The sequence below is a fragment of the Amblyomma mixtum genome, unplaced genomic scaffold (genome assembly GCF_055824585.1).
Source record: "Amblyomma mixtum isolate Tamu unplaced genomic scaffold, ASM5582458v1 scaffold_19, whole genome shotgun sequence".
Lineage (NCBI taxonomy): Eukaryota > Metazoa > Arthropoda > Arachnida > Ixodida > Ixodidae > Amblyomma > Amblyomma mixtum.
The window spans coordinates 369,908-389,259 of NW_028317716.1; the positions used below are offsets into that span (position 1 = coordinate 369,908).

The following is a 19,352-nucleotide window of genomic DNA, read 5'->3' on the forward strand; positions in this document are numbered from 1 at the left end:
CAACGCTGTTGTGAAAGAGCATGGACCTTTAATCCCAGCAATTACCAATGGACTGTTTCTGCTCGCATCCGGGTCAAGAAGGTGCTCAAGAAGACCAATTGGTTGGTTGGTTGGTTTATGGGGTTTAACGTCCCAAAGCGACTAAGGCTATCAGAGACGCCGTAGTGGAGGGCTCCGGAAATTTCGACCACCTGGGGTTCTTTAACGTGCACTGACATCGCACAGTACACGGGCTCGAATTTCTCCTCCAAAGAAATTCAGCCGCCGCGGCCGGGTTCGAACCCGCGTCTTTCGGGACAGCAGCCGAGCACCATAGCCAATGAGCCACCGCGGCGGCGAAAGAAGACCAATTAGCCACTTCACTGTTGTCACCCAACTTCTCGCACTTTAGCGTGAAGTTCCGGTAGCGGTCTTGGACTCAAAGGAGATGCCCTCGACTCAGCGTAGAAAGCTAAGCGGAGACCAGCTACCAAGTGAAAAGAAGTTTTTGGTCGTTTGGTGCCCAGTTTTTCCGGTCGCAAGCCAGAGAATGGTGCTGAACCAAAGGTTCACAAACAAAACAAAGTTTATAAAGCAATGAGACAATACAGAGGATTACACAATCACTCGTACGAGTACACTCAAAGCGATTAACAAAACAATGCAACTCAGGCAAATTTACATTCGAGAGGGACTACAATACAAAAGGGATGTTGCACCTCAAGTGCACTCATAGTTTTTCAGTGCAACGGCACACGGCCAAAGAAAAGAAACAGGAAGAGAAGAAGGACGAACACAGAGCTGACCAAACTTCCGTCAGTCTTGCAGCTTCCCTTCTGAGAGGATGAAACCTTCTGGCAGCAATCCATTAGAAGCGCGCAAAACATACCACGCGTAGCCCCTTGGTCTATAACCTTTCTTGTCTCCACAGGTCAGACCTTAGGAGTATGCAAACGCGTTTTACATGCCCCCACGACGGCGGGACAGCACCAAACAAGGCACTCACGTCTGCGGGGGTAACACTCTTCTTAATGCAGAATGTCAGGAACCTAGCACGGTACGTAGCTCTTCTAATGTTGCTCTGGAGCACATGCACATCTGAAGAACAGACACACAGAGGAAAGGCGAACCCTATCTGTAAGAAATGTACTTCAGTAGAGTTAGTTCTTGGGCGAGGTGGTATTCTTGATTTGAGCTCATAGTTTTCCAGTGTAACGGTACACGGCCAAAGAAAAGAAGCAGGAAGAGAAGAAGGACGAACGCAGCGCTGACCAAACTTCCGTGAGCCCTGCAACTTCACCTCTGAGGTGATGAAACCTTCTCTGAGCAATCTATTGCGGGAAGCGAGCAAAACATGCCACGCGTAGAAACGCCGTTTGAGTCGAAACGTGAGCGTCCAAACGTCGAAACGCGTTTGCAAACTCTTAAGATCTCATTTGTGGACACAAATAAGGTTATACACCGACTGGCTACGCGCGGTATGTTTTGCGCGCTTCCGGGAATGGATGGCTGAGAGAAGGTTTCATCAACTCAGAAGTGAAGCTGCAAGAGTGACAGAAGTTTTTTCAGCGTTGTGTTCGTCCTTCTCTTCCTGCTTCTTTTCTTTGGCGGTGTGCCGTTGCGCTGAAAAATTATGTGTTTAAATCAAGCATACCAAGTAGCCCAAGAACTAAGTCTACTAAAGTGCACTAACACAAGAGAGAGGCAAACAAGAAAAACACAATTTGTTCACCGGGCATTGCGACAGTCCGACGACTAGAGGTTCACGACGATTCCGTCCCACAGAATGGCGCGCGCTGCATCGTTGAACCGCGGCGTCGAGCAGGCGCGCTCCACGGAAGCTTGAATGGTGGCTCCGACTAAACTGACAGCGCTCAACGCCCTTCTTATATAGGCTCGCTCCACGTCTGTCTGTTCTTCGCACCATGGCTGGCGCGCACATAAGCACAGCATCGGCCGTGCTGTCTCCTTCTCGTTCTCGCCCCGGGCGCGCGTCTCTGATTGGTCAAAAGCAGGCAGTGGATTCCAGGAGCATCTGGAACTTTCTGGCGTGGCGCCGCCGCCGATGCGCGAGCGAAAAGGAGGAGGGCATGTCTCAGCCAGCGCTCTCTGGACTATCAGGACTGCTCACTCCTCCTGTCGCGGCTGCTGACGTCTGTCAGTTTTGACCGACGCTTTCCGTCGCGCGGAGGTGCCCACGCCGTTCTCGAGAGTAGGATTTGCTAAGCCTGACGAGACCTGTGGCGGCATGCTGGTGTTTCTATTCTGAACCGGTTCTGGAGAAGACGTATTTTTCTGTGTCTCTGAACTGCTGTGTTGTGATATGAAGCGTTTCACTCGCTGAATGTTCGCGTAGTGTACGCCTGCAAACTGTCCTAATGGGGCGATGCTGCGTGCCCAACGGTCGCGGCAATTACGACAATGGGCCGAAGGTTCGAGTGTTCTCGTTCCCAAAGGATGATCGAAGAGCAAAGTGGGAGCGGGCTGTTCGTCGCGATAACGTCGATATCCGTTCTCTCCGTGATCCGAAGGTATGTGTACGTTTATACTACTTAATTTGAATCGCTCCAAAAGCACCACCTCCAGCATGTCCGGTTCTTCCTCTACAATAAAGACCTCTGGTGCGCTTTTGACTTGCCAGCCAGCGTAAGCCCTGACATTGTAACGGCTGTTTATTTCTATTCTGAAATGTTCGCTTCGACTGCGGCGCTTTGTGGTGATGAGATACGCTATTTTTATAACGCCGTGCGCATGCCTTGAGGGTTGTTTTTTTCCAGAAGTGAAAATAATAGTCTTTTGTGTTTTTTTACTTTTCAGCCAGTAAGACCCGATATTTCACGGGTGTTTATTTGTGTTCTGGAACGTTATAAGATCGCGCAAGTCATGAGTGATGTCGTTCTTTCCAGGAACGCCAGGACGTATTATCAGTTAACGCGCACGCTCGAAGTGATCTGTAGATTGTTGTCGAATGTATTTGCTGGTCAGCGCGCTTCATTGAGAATTTTGTAGCTTTCCTTTTTATTTTGTGGCTTAGTAAATGAGGCGGATGTGGAGCACGAAGCCTGTAATATACCGTTTATTTTTTGTGAATGGTTTGCAGGTGTGCGAGCTCTATTTCAAGGCGGAGTACTTAAGGACAACTACCGCGTACACCAATCCAAGAACCGGCAGGACAGTAGAAGCTCCCATGCGCGCTACTCGGCTTACGTTCGACGCAGTGCCGACAATTTTTCCTAATGCACCTGCTTATTTGAGCGAATGCGCACCAGTGCGCCAGCAGCCAGAGGCAAAAAGGAAACGTCGCGAAGCATCGCATCTAGAGGAAGCTATTCGGCAGCCCATTTCATCGCACGAAGAACAAGAGCGTCAAAATAAGCTGCAGTCATATGAAGACTTTGTATCGGGCCTACAAGGCCTCGCCTCTCCACCTACTGGACTTCAGTAAAAGCAGAGCATGCTGTTCTCTTTGTTCACATAGAGGGTGAAGACCCACCAGACGTCGAAGGATCTGTGATTGTTAGTAAGAACATGAAGGTTACGGCCTTCTGGAGGAAAGTGAAAGTGCCTGTGAAGGACCTGCTCATCCCGTGTATACTGGACGATCTGCGCTGCCTTCAGACTGCACTACACAGTATGAGAAGTTTCAAGGCTCCAGACGTTTGCGACAAGGATGAAAAAGTGAAGGCAAGTTTCAGCTTGCTTTTCTCTTTGCTGGACAGCCTCAGGTGTGACGATCTTTTGCCGCAAGAGAAGACAGAAGCGCTCGGCTTTATAAAAGAGCAACTTGACCTATTGCACAAGAAGGACCATTCAGCACGGTACTCTGCTGAGCATTTAATATTTTCCAGTATTCTTTACACTGTTTCCCCACACGCTTACTGATCCATTCGCAGTGCTGGCAAGTTAGCACTACCACATCGATCTACACTCATGCGACTCTGTTCTCAATATAACGTCAACCCTGGAAATGAGCAGGACGATGAAGGGTTTTTACGTTAGGTGAAGAAGCGATCAAGCCTTCTGAAACCGCATGAAAAGATCGTCACTATAATAATGGACGAGATCCATATTCAGCCGTACTTCGAATACAAAGGTGGATCAGTGACCGGGGCAGCTTCTAATTCTTGCGAAGCGGCCAAAAATGCGCATGTTTTTGTGATCCAGTCCTTGCTATCAGCCCACAAGGATGTCGCGCACATTCTGCCAGTATCTAACATTGACGCAGTCCAATTGCATGCAATCCTAAGAAAGACAATTTTGGAGCTAGAGAATGCAGGGCTTACTGTCATCGCAGTAATAACAGATAATAATTCCATAAACAGAAAAGTGCTGTCCTTGTTTTCTAAAACTCGAACAGTTCACACTGTGTACCCCCACCCAGTAGACGAATCAAGACCCCTTTTTTATGTAGTTGACCCAGTCCATCTTCTGAAGTGCATAAGAAACAACTGGTTAAACCAGAAAAATCCAGGAACGTGCATCTTCTACCCGTATTTCCTAGCACATCTTCGTTAGTTCGGGTTAATGGAGCGTCTTTCAAAGCTCTTCGAGACATGCACGCTGCGGAGCAACACAGCGTCTCAAAGTTTGGTTATGGATTGAGCTACAAAGCACTGCATTAATCCAACATTGAGCGCCAGAATGGGAAGCTTGTTTTAAAGGTTTTTAGTTCATTTGTGGTGGAGGCTCTAAATATGCGCGGAGACGAGCTTAATTTGAACTACGCCGCAGGGACAGCGCATTTCATTGACCTAATACTGAAGTGGTGGCATATCGTCAACGTGAAAAGCCCCTCCAAAGGCCGGCGCCTACGAGATCCGCTCCAGGATCCAGTAAAGAGTTTGGCTGACAAGCAGATAGAATTTCTTAATAAATTCGTGGATTGGTTGGACACATGGCGAGACATCAGGATAGATACAGGCGCACTAACCACTGAAACAGACGCAGCGCTGCGGCTGACTTGTTACTCGCTTGTCGAACTGTGCCGGTACTGCCTTGAAGAATTGAATTTCGACCACGTGTTGCTGGGAAAATTTCAGACCGACAGTCTGGAAGAAAGGTTCGGACAGGATCGTCGGCTGTGGGGAACGAATTATCATATCTCAATCCAACAAGTCTTTGAGTCATAGAAAAAACTGAGGCAACAAGACAGTTTGGTTTTGCCAGATATGCAGGAAATGCAGAAGCCATGTTCTGAAACACTTGACGGAGCTCAGTTGACAGAGGAGTACGGCATAAAGGTGTCAGATCATGATATAAGAAATAAGGAATCCATTCTGCCGGTAATAACATACATCGCAGGCTTTTGCGCCCACGCCGCGTTAAAGAAGCTGCCCTGTCAGTATTGTGCCATGAATATTACGTCTGAGGACCGGGAAGTTCAACTTGAAAGGAATCTCCTAATCGAAAACCTCTCGAGAGGCGCTCTCAAGTTTCCTCAACCGGCTGTCGTTAATGCGGTTCTACACGCCCACATTGTCTTAGAGCAGCTTACCAACAAAGCGAATGCTGCACGTTTTCATGCAACACATAAACAGAGGGAGCTACTTATGGCTGTCACAAGACATCTTTGTGAAACAGAGGATTTTGATATCTGTAACAATGGTCACCATCCTGACACTGTGCTGACGAACATACTTGTGGCAGCAGCAAACACTCTTCTGAAGAACTGCGTTTCCATAAAGACTGATGTTCTGAAGAGTAGAAAAACGCCGATTCATGAAAGGAAATTGCAGAAGTTTGCAAAATGAGTAACAACAGTTTCCATGTGTTTTCCGGACACAGTGTGTATGTGCGTGTATGTGCCAAGCGTGCGTGTAAAAGACTCATTAAATTTACCCTTTTTATTTGATTACTTTGTTGGGCCATCGAACTTTACTCTTATAAACCGGTCACACGTTCCACGGCGCACAATCTCTATATTTAGTGGAATAATAAATTGCTATACAGATAAATGCACGATTTTTGAACCATTATGCATTCATAACATACACTGCCAATCAAAATGCAAAGGCAAAATAAAACTATTACACATGTGCGCTTCGCCACGATCATTCCTTCTTGCGGCGGCTGAATTTCAATGAAGGCGAAATTCCAGAGGCCCGTGTGCTCTGCGATGTCAGTGCACGTTAAAGAACCCCAGGTGGTCGAAATTTCCGGAGCCTTTCACTACGCCGTCTCTCATAGCCTCAGTCGCTTTGGGACGTTAAACCCCACAAATCAAACAAATCAAATCAGTCCTTCTTTTCACGGGAAGCGATGATATGCGCTTCACAGCCTCCCGCTTCCGCGCGGCTCGGTCAAGACACGTGACGTCACGGCGGCAGTGAGCAGGCCTGAAACTGGTTCTAGATGGCATTGTCTCAGCACACGCAAGGTTACGCGCTCTCCGCTGGTTTCGAGTAGAAGCATCTCCGACATTCTAGAAAAATTGACGGCAATCCCCCCGCGCGCCGCGTGGAGAGGTGGAGGGGGAAGCACGCACGCAAGGCTAGTCGTTCACCGGGGTTTCCTTCTCGACTGTTTTACGACCCGCTATGGCGATATGCGTCTGCGCGGCGCTGTTTTTGTTCTTTTGTTTCAAAAATGTGGCGTGTTATGTGACAACCGTCAACTGGCGAGTCACGGGTACTGGTTCTAAGAAAACTCTTCACGAATTTACACTTCTACGCAATTTCACCGGAACCCTGCCAAGAGAGCCCAACCTAGACCAGCCCTTCCAACAAGCAGCGCACGTGGTGACGAAGAATGTGCGGTGCGGAGTCACACTGAACATCCTTCAGCCCATGGTTTTAAGAAACTGTGCTTCTTGGCTAGAATAGAAATAGAATGTCTTGTTGTCCCCCAAAGTCTCCCTGAGTCCCGTCATCTTCGCCCCTCCTCCAGGCCCGGCGACGCTACCCGGATCCCAACAATGCTTTCCCCTCATGCAGATGACGCATTGACAGAATCTCAAAATCAAGGAAGTGAAGAAACGGTGAATAAGGAGCCGATTCACACCGAAAAATAAAAATGACCCATTAAGAAAATAAATGTCCCTATATTACAACAGAAATCATTTTTCCCCTAGACGACGTTTAAATTCCCTAGATCAAGAGAAAATCCCTACGGTTGGCAGCACTGGCTGAAACGACGGTGGAAGGCGGAAAACGGCTGAGGTGGCCGGACAACGCTTACGCTTTCATTTTCCATCGCACAGCGCGGGGAGAGATTAACGTGTAAAACGTAAAATGGTGCTATCTTCTTCAATGTTGTATTCTGCGAATACATTATTAATGAGGCAAAACTCAGCTGGCGACTCTACCGGCACAGCCGGCCCAGACAACGGCAAACAACATATTTAACACACGGTGTTAAATGTTACCCGTATCTTTAGCGGAGTACCCCATCACACCAACTACCAGCGCTCTCTCTGTGCAAGTCTCTGTGCAAGGCTCGGCCTCGACATTTCGGAGAAGGACATTAGGGCATGCAAAACCTCCGCGCTCAGACCTTTGTTCAGTATAAAAACCCATAAAGAGGACTTTTCATACTCATCATAGAGAAAGAAGCTTCGCAGCATCATGTGGCTAGATATCTACAGCCCCACTTGTCGAACGTGTCGGGTAGCAGACCATTTCAAAGTTCAAGGCTGGAATGAAATAATCAAATTTTTGCAGAACGATTCGCCGGTCACCTGCATGTCAGTTACGTCCACGCTTCGTAGTCGTCTTTAAAGTGTGTCTGGTTTGTTTAAGTACAGCGCGGTTTTAACACGATGGACCACCAACTTGCCCCTGTAATTGTTCTCTTAGCTGTGTGGATGTATGCAGGTCTGGGTTCGAGCCCAAGTGCGCATAGCTGGCTTTCCGAGAAGAGCTGCGCGCATTGTACGGCCATTTTCAGAGCACAACAAAAAATTAGCCTCTATGGAGGCATAAGTGGCTGTGGATGGCCTCGCAAAGAAGTTTACTATGTGCACTTTTCTGACTTCCTTTCAAAGTAAATAGCTATCTCTTTCTCTCTGTCTTGTAGGCACTGGAAAACCACAACATGCCAGGACTGTTGTACACAGTACTTAATGTTCAACACACGATGGAAACCTTTTGAGTAAGCACAGAGGGACATCAGGATTAACCCGACGTAACTTTGTACTTAAAAACTGATAAACTAGAACCTAAATGTCAAAGAAAATGCATGCGCAATATTTGTTTATTCTTTTAGTGTTGGAAATTTTTACATCAGAATGCAGAACCATCTATTGAGTGAGTGATTCCTAAGCAAATAATCTTGTAATCTTCCCTACTTTAAAGGTGCACTGAAGAGGATTCTGAACATGTATTTTTGCCGCGGGAACTCGATCCAAACGTTCCTAGCATTCTTAGAAACAGTGACTTATTGCCCTGTGTGGCCGATTTCCCCAATTAAAATGAATTAACGTCCGGCTCCCGCCTTTTTTTTTTAATTCTGCCTCGTACGGTGGGCGGAGTCGACCAACGCGTGGAGCGCCTTTCACCCAGTCCCGTGGAGGCTTTGCTTCCGCTTTATTTTGTTTTTTAGATTTCCGTGAATAAATAGTTTCATTTGCAGATAATATAGCCGCAAAATAAGCCCGAAGAAATAAAAATACGCGCGGACTATTTGCTACTACGGACTACTACGTATTACTCCGCCGATGGCAGAGCGGCAAGCCGCCACGGGACTGGGTGAAAGGCGCTCCACGCGTTGGTCGACTCCGCCCGCCGTACGAGGCAGAATTAAAAAAAAAAGGCGGGAGACGGAAATTAATTCGATTTAATTGAGGAAATCGGCCACACAGGGCAGTAAACCGCAGTTTCTAAGAAAGCTCGGAACGTGTAGATCGAGTTCCCACGGCAAAAAGACAAGTTCAGATTCCTCTTCAGTGCACCTTTAAGTGCAAAATACACGTTAAACTCTGAGTGAAGGAGTATGTAAGGAACAGCGGAAGCAATACTTACGGGGCAACTTCGTGTTGCATGCAGAATCAGGGTTCCACATTAACACCATAGTGCAGCTGAACAACAGAAGTCCCGCCGGCGAAAATAAGCCCACAAGCACCATGCTTTTCACGATTGAGCAGTTTTGTTATAACGAGAGGCAGGCCCTGTGGCATAAATAGACAGTAAGTGCCCAGGTGTAATCAGTGTTATGGAAAAATTGTTTTCAAAATTTTAGTATGACAGAGTTTTATCGGATCGCAGGAATACCTGCACGAGGAGAACAGAGTTGCACATCTCCGACTGTGATGCACACTGAGGGGTTCCGTATTCATACATATGTGCTTCTATATTTCCATGAGAAAATAAAATTTTCTGGATTGTGAGGCAATGGGTGATTGTTTTCGTTTGCCTGGCATAATGTTTCATCGACATTTTCTACGTATTGATGGTCTGGCGCAATGCCGAACAACAACAAAACACTTTTTCTGAAATATTATGCTAATACAAAGGAAGGTTTCTGGGTCGGGCAGTAGCGCTTGACGTTGCTGACAATCCTGTTTTCTCTGTTTAATTCCTAAACTGTTGTTTCTTCTCCAAACATACCTCTCTACTTCTTGTTTTGCCCGTCCAGCATTTTATGTGTGCCGTACCGGGCCCGCTAGTCTGCCGCAATGGCGATAAATACATAAAAGAGCGGGCCGTTCCAGCGCTCTGGGCAGGTGTGTGGACGATTGTACACACCGCACACAGATCTGTAGAATCTCTTCAGAATTTTTGTGAGGGCAGACATAATATATATTTTAGAGTTTAAAATGGAGCAGCTGACCAGAGCTGGGGTGGGGCTCTTGCTAAATGACTGGAAATTTGACGCAGTGAGCTCCGCATTTTAATCAAGTTTTCTATGGCACACTCGCATCGAATTGATTACAATTTGTGTAACAATAGTCATGCTAGATGGGTTGTTATTGCTGTTCCTTCAAAACAATAAACATTTTGCGGTCTGCAATGTGCACCACTGCATGCATAGCCCGGAACTGCCTACACGGCCGGAATGACCTGCGTCCAATGAAATAGGAATTTCCTATCCATCTTCGATACCTATATCGGGTAAAAATAAGCTATTAGGCTTAGTTGACGTCTTCAAGCAGAACAGCCTATATTTGCAATTCGCTCAGCTCTACCATGATAAACGAGCCTGGATTCAAAACCTCCGATCCACAAAATGGACAAACACAAAATGGAGCTGTTTAATGAACGAATAACTGAATTGAAGATTTTCTTACTTCGCACTCGAGGAATTACGTTGCTGCTGGTTGCTTATTTTCAGGTATTCAGCTGGAAAGTCTCCTGTGCTCCACGAAGTTCCAGGTGTCGTTCCAGGTGTCCACGAATGGCAGCAATATAAACTCTACGGATATCTTCAGGACTCTCACATTGTCAATTATGGGCTGATTCCACGTTCTAACGAGCTACCAAAGCTGTAGCTGCAGCAACTGTGCTGCACGTACATGTACTCTGCACGTAGCACGTACTCTCGAGCAGAGCACGCCCAAAAGAATTAATAGCCATTTTTCCGCGTAGTGTCTATGTCAGGTTATGATGAATGAAGCGCTAACGGTAGGGCAGCTGCGTCGCGTTTGCCGCGCAAGAAATATGCTTGTGAAGGCTGCTTCTTGTTGAACGATGCCTGTGCATTCGTAGCAATATATATAGGGTAGGCTATAACCTAATGCGTAGTACCCCTCTTCTCACGGTATCTAATATGTTTTATTAAGGGGCAAGAGGGCCATTTTGAGAAAATTGGAGCACCCACTAGAATATCCAATCAGAGGACACTGGACCATGTCAGTGCCTCCAATGTTTGAAGGAAAGGGCAGCGATCACAACGCGAAGAGGCGATATATTCTTAGCAGTATTGATAGCATGCAACATATAAATCTGGTACGAAATATGGTTCATGTCTTCAAATACTAAGTAAACAACTCTTGACTTCCATTGGAGACCGTCCCACCCGATCCCAAGCTTTTTACTGGCTTTAAAAGAAAATCCACAAGATACCAAAGCAACCATGTGACAGCACTACTACTTGAGCCTTTCCATGTGAACTGGGCCACAGTTGTTCGCGACAAGCTGTCACTTGAAAGCTTTTGTACTTCGCTGGCTTTCTTTTGCTGGTGATGGTGGTGAAAATGTTTTTTTTGGGGGCACCAGGGGCGGATTTAAGGGGAGGGAGGAGAGCCCCCCCCCCCTTCCCCGTGAGAAATTTCGGAAAAGAACATTATACTGATCTCAATTTTTGCGACCAAACAAACCCCAAGAAATATATAGTACAAATGGAAGAACCCTCCAACCGCCCCTCCAGGTGTAACCGAAAAATTCTCCCCTGTTTGCTACGTCCGGGATGGAAGGAGGTAGGGAGGGTTAGTCAAGAACGTAGTTGATTACAACAGGCATAGCAGTATGGTGTAGAACCCACTTCTGTGCCCTCGATACTGGCAAGAAATGACATCGCCTAAGACACTGCTTCGCGGATGAGCCAGCAACAGTATGGAAAAAAGCTTACAGCTAACGAGACGCGCAAGTACTAGCGCAGTAGAGAGAGAGAGAAAGGAATTTAATGAGGGAAAAGGTGGACAGGTCGGCCACTAGCGCAGTATCACGTAGAGAAAGAAGGCATTTAGCATAAGCGGTACTTTCCTTAACAAAGCTACAAGTGTGATGTCGATGCAAGTACTGAATCCGCTTCTAGATATTCAGCGCATGCATGCAAGATATGGAAGTGCAGTTTTTTTTAATGCACTAATCACAAATCAGACAATAACAGATTAACCAAAGCATAATGGAGGGAGAAGTCCTCGGAAGAGAGAAGAAAGAGTTGAGTCAAATGGGTTGTGCCAGTCGAATCTTAAGTGAAATTGTTGAGTGCCCGAATGAGCATGAGTTATTAACTCCTACTGATAATAGGATGCAGTTCTATTTTGGGTTTTTACATGTTCTCAGGGCCGAAGATCAGCACTCTTTGCTCCGCCTATTATTGTGTGTTGCTCCATTTCATAGTGGCTAAACTGCCATCATCGCCAGAGTTTCTCCGTAGACATTCCGCTCCTGAATACTTTGTAGAAGTAGCTTTGAAACCGCGGCCATTGAATGAAGGTAGGCAAGCAAACTCATCGGGCAGCTCACTTATAGCGCCTAAGACACCTTTATGAGTGCACACCAAGGTAACCAAGCAACCAAGGCGTCCTGATTTGTCGTTAAGACCGTATAAAAACAGGTGAGGTCTACGGCCCGTTATGCAGTCAGTAGTATTCGACGCTTGGTCATGCATCGGAAGCCGATAAGGCGAAGCAACTGAAATATAAGGCATATAAGCCACCAGAAGCGATAAGGGAAAAAACAACCACATGCCGCCGGTGGGATCCACCGGCGGCATGTGGTTATTTTTTCTTCCGCTTTTCTAATCAATTATCTTTAAGCGATAACATATTCAGTAATATTCTAAATTGATCAACACCACAAATTAAATAAATAAATTAAAAATCCCCTGTGCCCATTGGTTTCTGTGGCTGTTGGCTTCTTTCATATTTATAACGAGCCCCTCATTGTCCTTCGCGTATATATATATATATATATATATATATATATATATAGGTACAGCATTACGACAAACGCGACTGTTCTTTTAACGTTTATTTTGCCAACAGTTTCGGGAATGGTATTCCCTTCGTCAGGGCAGGCTTACAATGAATCCGTTTCGTCAATATAAGGACACAGAACAAGCGAGGAGGTATAATCTCCGCCCTCTAAACAAACTTGAGAATGAGGGCAGGGGACCGTATAATAGGCAGCACGACAAGTCTCAAACGGGCCGCGGCTGAACAACAACCAGAAAAAACAAACGAGGAGGTGGAAATGGTAAAGTAGTAGCAAAGAACGAGCCTGAACAGCACAGCGATAGAAGGGGCAAAAGAGCGTTAGACCCGGCTCTCGGCGCACACGGAAGCCCCTACCCCCCCCCCCCCCGCCCCCCCCGCCTCCCCTCCAAATACGCGCACACCCCCGCAAGACGCCGCCGGGTCCGAGCGGGCGGCCCGTATCAGGTATCCTGAGACGCTTGCAAGGGACGCGTTCGAGAGACGGCCAACACACACTTGTTAACCGCTGCAACGGCAACTTGCGACTGTACCCTCTGCGTATTTTTGCTTCATTTCGTCGCTTTGCTCTGCTGTCGGGCCTTTCTACCAGAGAATCTGGCGCCCCTTTTCCCATAAATATAGTAGGCGGTCCAAAACCGTGTCCCGCAGTGAGCTTCCCGTGAAAAAACAGCGTCCGTCGGGTAAAATACTGAGCTAGCCCGAGCGCGTAATGGGAAGGCAAAGATGAATTTAGGGGGAACAAAACAAAGGAAGGGAAGATCAGAAAAAAAAAAAAAATTTTAGCTCTAGAAATGTTTAAAGAAAATGTAACACAGAAAATGTTAACGCACACAAAGAAAAACTTCTGATTAAATGTGGCGCCAAACAAGTATGACATGGTGAGAGCACTTTGAGAGAGTTTGGCGCAGTGCATGTGGTTTCGAGATTTGCATGCACACGCAGGTTAAATCATACTGAGATTATCGAGTTGAGTCGATGTTGGTGTAAGTAAATAAATGACAAGAAATATGTAGAAAAATGAAAATAAAAATGGCACGGAGAATAAAAAATTGAGCACAAGAAGTTATACAAAAGTTAACAAATTAAAAATAATAATAATACATGTGTGCGGAAAACACGAAAGGTCTGCGGCCCGCGGAGCTGCCGCGTGGTCCCAATGGTCTAGGTGATAGATCAAAGGTGTCTATTTGGAATGGAACGTGGATGCTGGCAGGAGGTTGGATAAAAAAGTACTCAGGAAATAAACTGCCAGATTCCCTGCCATTTCAAAGTGTGTCTGCAGTTGTCAAGAAAAAAACAAGTTCAGGCGTATTCTGATAATAACGCTGTCCAAGGCCTATGACCGGCGGAATTTCCTACGTTGGCTCCTTTAAGCAGGAAAGTCTCCCGGGAGTAGCGTTCATGCCATGAGAGAACGTGCCGAATTTATGAATGAAGTACGATTCCCTTTGTTCCCTGTAATATGTGTTAGGGAACCCGGACTGGAGAAGGATTACACGGATGTTTTCAAAACTGTGCAGGGGCAGACGCAGGTGCCTGGAAAGGGGCAAGTTGGGCAGGGATGACACATGCGCTTTGTGGTTGTTGAAGCGGAAACGAAATGTTGTCTTGGTCTGACCAATGTACTCCTCCCCACACACCTCGCATTGAAGTTTGTAGATAACATTGCTCGAATCGCAGTCGAGGTCTTCATTTATGTGAAACGTAAAGCCATCCGACTTGGATTTTGCCAGTTTGGTGTCGCAAATGTGCGGACACACCTTGCAACGGGGTTTTCCGCATGGGTGGCATCCACCTCGGGCAGCGGTCTTCTTCGTTTTCGCGTTGACAAGCAAGTCTCTCAGATTCTTGTCCCTGCGGTACACCACTCGGGGTGGTTCCTGGAATATTAGTGACAGCCTATTACTCTGTCGGATTATATTAAAATGACGGCTTAGTATGTTGTTTACCCTGGGAGCAGTTGCGGAGTAAGTAAGGATTAGGTTTGTTTTGCTGTCTTTTTTTTTTTTTTCACCTTGTTCTCTGTCAAGATGGAAGAACGGTCTAGGCTGCGAGCGCGTTGAATCGCGTCTTCGACTATTTCCCCCGGGTATTTTTGTCGTGACAAAGCGTCCTTGAGAGTCCCCGTATGCTGATCAAATTCCTCGGTTGTAGAACATATTCTTCGGTATCTGTGAGCCTGAGAATATGGAATACTTGTTTTGCAGTGCTTCGGGTGGCTACTGTGAAAATGGAGATACTGCTGCCTATCCGTTGGTTTTCTGTATAGGGTAGTCGAAAGGCAGTTGCCGTCTACCGATATTTCCACGTCGAGAAAGTTAATCTTTGAGTCGGAGATACAGTGGGTAAACCTAATGGAGGGATGCAGGGTATTAAAGTGCGCAATGAAGTCCAGCAGGCTCGCTTCATCATGTTCCCATACAAGAAAGATGTCGTCTAGGAAACGCTTGTAGAAAAGTGGTTTTTTTGGCTGTTCCTCAAGGAAGGGAATTTCTAGTGACGCCATAAAGATGCTGGCATAGCTAGGGGCCATTTTTGTGCCCATCGCAGTACCGCTTATTTGGAGGTAGTGCTCGCCATCAAATTCAAAATTGTTGGAATTTAGGACCAGTTCAAGAAGGCCAGAAAGGGTTCCACCGTCCAAATCAACCAAAGGGTTTGAGCTTTCGAATGCTGCCAGCGTTGCTGCTATGCCGTCTGCGTGCGGAATATTTGTATACAGGGAGCAAACATCCATGGTCGCCAGAAGGCCTCCTGTGGGGATGGTCAAGTTTGAAATCTCCCGAAGGAAATGGCTTGTGTCTTTGATGTACGAGGGAAAGCGGGGAGGGATGTCCTTGATGAGAAAACTAATGAAATTTGATATGTTCTCCGTCACTGCCCCGTTGCTGGACACAATTGGACGGCCAGGATGGTTAACTTTATGTATTTTAGGGAGGAGATAAAACCGGCCTGGAGCTGGATTGCTCGGCGACATTGATTTTAACATTGCCTGAGTTATTCTACCGTCCTTAGCGAGTCCAGCAAGAGAGTCCTCTATTTCTGTCCCCAGTTGGCGTGTGGGGTCATTCGGAAGCTTTCTGTAAAACTGAGGATCATTGAGCTGGCGGTGGCCTTCTTTCAAATATTCTGATTTGTCCAGGATTACTATAGCTCCACCCTTGTCAGCCGGTTTTATTACTATGTTTTCGTCTTTACGCAACGTTTCCAAAGCCTGTCGTTCTTCGTTCGAGAGATTGTTGCGAACCGGACGTTGTTTTCCATACGCCCTTATTATGTCCTTCTGCACCGCAGATATATACATATCAAGGTGTCTGTCACGTTGTTCGCTCGGTGTCCACAACTTCTCTGACACGGTGGGAATCGTTTGTTGTCTGTCGCTGGTGTTTTCGTGGAAATACTCCCTAAGCCGGAGGTTTCGCGCGAAATTGTCCAGATCCTGAAAAAGTTGAAACTCATTGAACCTACCAGATGCTGGACAAAAAGTTAAACCTTTGGAAAGGAGGCTGAGTTCGGCAGGTGTGAGAATCTTTTGTGAAAAATTAACCACGTTTGTGTTTCCACCAGCTGTTTCATAGTTCTCAGCCGCGGACCTCGTATCGACAACACCCCGAGAAATATGAGCAGTTGTGTCATTCCCTGGAGCTCGGACAGCAGTCTCACGGTCGACAGTTTCCAACCTACCATTAGCGCTTAGCTCGGACGGTTTGGTTTCTGTATATCTGTTTGAAGCCAGCGGAATTCGGTCACGTTCTAGCTTTTTGGTCTTATCCCTGGTTACTTCTTCTCTTCTTTTTGCCTCGTAGTTTTTTAGTTCGCTCAGTTCGGCAGTGGAGAGAGCATGTTGGCGTCTCTGCTCTTCCTCGACATCTCTAAGTTCGGCAACTTTCCGTTTGCTATGATTGACGACCGTTTCTGTGAGCTTTTGCGATGCTTCTAATAATATATTATCCCAGTCCTCTTTTTCTCTCTCACTGAATGTGGACATGGAAAGTGTACAGCCCAGACGAAGACCTTTTGGAACAGTACCCTGCGACAGGTAGGACGTTAGGTGAGATGCATGAAGCTCAAATCTCACGCGTTTATCAATAATCTTCCTCACTGAGAGGAACGCATGGGACCACGTCTGCTCTCCGCGGGCCGTACCTTTTGTAACAGGCAGTCAGTTGCTCTGTCCAGATGCCGCCTGCTGGGCAGCCATGGCGTACGTCCGGCGGGTGTTGTAGCGCCGCTCCGGCACTGGGGGTGGCGGTGGAGGGATACTGGGTGGTGGTGTTGACGGGGCCGCGTCTCCCGAGCGGCGCCCAGGGATTCTGCTGCGTGGCACGAACGGAGTCGGCTGCCAATGGTGAAGCGGGTAGTTGAGCTCCGCTTTGAAATGTTGGGCCAGCAAACCGACGCCCTCAAAACTGGTGTGCAGTCCGTCCACGGCGAGGAAGCGCCACAGAGGCAACGATGTAAAACCATGTTCGATGTATCGCACACCGGGGCCGAGTTCTCTGCGCCTGCATAGCTGACGAACTCCGGTCTTGAATTTCGACAACTGGATGTTAAACCATCTCACGAAGCGGTGATTTGATCCTCTGCTTCGGCGATTTGGGGCACGGGAAAGAGGAAGGCTGACGCCTATCTTCTTAATTGCCGGTCGGTTCTGGCGAATCTCTTCAATGAGTAGTGTCAGTCTCTCCAGGGACGAGGACGACCCATTTCTTGCGATGTCAACTGTCCCGACGTGTACGATCAGGGTGTTCACGCTCGCAGGGACGTACTGCAGCAGCATGGGGACGTCAGCATACGTGGCGCCACAGTAAGAGATGAAGCAGGGGGCCTCTGGGTCACTTGGCGTGAAGTGGTTGTGTACGTACTTAGTAAGGGAGTCACCGATGATGGCACTGTTGATCGGATGCCTTGGATAATGACGAATCAGACGCTCTGTCGTTGGGTTCCTGGCAGCCATGTTGAGAAATTGTATTCAGTAGGGGTTCCAATGGCCCAGTTTACTAGTTTAGGTACAGTATTACGACAAACGCGACTGTTCTTTTAACGTTTATTTTGCCAACAGTTTCGGGAATGGTATTCCCTTCGTCAGGGCAGGCTTACAATGAATCCGTTTCGTCAATATAAGGACACAGAACAAGCGAGGAGGTATAATCTCCGCCCTCTAAACAAACTTGAGAATGAGGGCAGGGGACCGTATAATAGGCAGCACGACAAGTCTCAAACGGGCCGCGGCTGAACAACAACCAGAAAAAACAAACGAGGAGGTGGAAATGGTAAAGTAGTAGCAAAGAACGAGCCTGAACAGCACAGCGATAGAAGGGGCAAAAGAGCGTTAGACCCGGCTCTCGGCGCACACGGAAGCCCCTACCCCCCCCCCCCCGCCCCCCCCCCGCCCCCTCTCCAAATACGCGCACACCCCCGCAAGACGCCGCCGGGTCCGAGCGGGCGGCCCGTATCAGGTATCCTGAGACGCTTGCAAGGGACGCGTTCGAGAGACGGCCAACACACACTTGTTAACCGCTGCAACGGCAACTTGCGACTGTACCCTCTGCGTATTTTTGCTTCATTTCGTCGCTTTGCTCTGCTGTCGGGCCTTTCTACCAGACAATCTGGCGCCCCTTTTCCCATAAATATAGTAGGCGGTCCAAAACCGTGTCCCGCAGTGAGCTTCCCGTGAAAAAACAGCGTCCGTCGGGTAAAATACTGAGCTAGCCCGAGCGCGTAATGGGAAGGCAAAGATGAGACTTGCTGAGAGACTTGCTTGTCAACGCGAAAACGAAGAAGACCGCTGCCCGAGGTGGATGCCACCCATGCGGAAAACCCCGTTGCAAGGTGTGTCCGCACATTTGCGACACCAAACTGGCAAAATCCAAGTCGGATGGCTTTACGTTTCACATAAATGAAGACCTCGACTGCGATTCGAGCAATGTTATCTACAAACTTCAATGCGAGGTGTGTGGGGAGGAGTACATTGGTCAGACCAAGACAACATTTCGTTTCCGCTTCAACAACCACAAAGCGCATGTGTCATCCCTGCCCAACTTGCCCCTTTCCAGGCACCTGCGTCTGCCCCTGCACAGTTTTGAAAACATCCGTGTAATCCTTCTCCAGTCCGGGTTCCCTAACACATATTACAGGGAACAAAGGGAATCGTACTTCATTCATAAATTCGGCACGTTCTCTCATGGCATGAACGCTACTCCCGGGAGACTTTCCTGCTTAAAGGAGCCAACGTAGGAAATTCCGCCGGTCATAGGCCTTGGACAGCGTTATTATCAGAATACGCCTGAACTTGTTTTTTTCTTGACAACTGCAGACACACTTTGAAATGGCAGGGAATCTGGCAGTTTATTTCCTGAGTACTTTTTTATCCAACCTCCTGCCAGCATCCACGTTCCATTCCAAATAGACACCTTTGATCTATCACCTAGACCATTGGGACCACGCGGCAGCTCCGCGGGCCGCAGACCTTTCGTGTTTTCCGCACACATGTATTATTATTATTTTTAATTTGTTAACTTTTGTATAACTTCTTGTGCTCAATTTTTTATTCTCCGTGCCATTTTTATTTTCATTTTTCTACATATTTCTTGTCATTTATTTACTTACACCAACATCGACTCAACTCGATAATCTCAGTATGATTTAACCTGCGTGTGCATGCAAATCTCGAAACCACATGCACTGCGCCAAACTCTATCAAAGTGCTCTCACCATGTCATACTTGTTTGGCGCCACATTTAATCAGAAGTTTTTCTTTGTGTGCGTTAACATTTTC

At 47.3% G+C, this 19,352-nt stretch overlaps 1 protein-coding gene and 1 pseudogene across 1 annotated transcript; one reads left to right on the forward strand and one right to left on the reverse strand.

Moving 5' to 3' along the window:
* Positions 1-2,357: 2,357 nt before the first annotated feature.
* On the forward strand, positions 2,358-5,347 carry LOC149324749 (uncharacterized; annotated as a pseudogene).
* An 11,389-nt stretch (positions 5,348-16,736) lies between these two features.
* Positions 16,737-17,488, reverse strand: LOC149324750 (uncharacterized). The gene has a single exon (XM_089565282.1). The coding sequence runs from the start codon at positions 17,352-17,354 to the stop codon at positions 16,737-16,739; it is 618 nt and encodes a 205-aa protein (XP_089421408.1). The 5' UTR covers positions 17,355-17,488.
* Between the last annotated feature and the right edge of the window lie 1,864 nt (positions 17,489-19,352).

Bases quoted from the DNA above. Each gene is read 5' to 3' on its own strand.
- LOC149324750 (XM_089565282.1), bottom strand. From the start codon at position 17,354: ATGCTGCTGCAGTACGTCCCTGCGAGCGTGAACACCCTGATCGTACAC.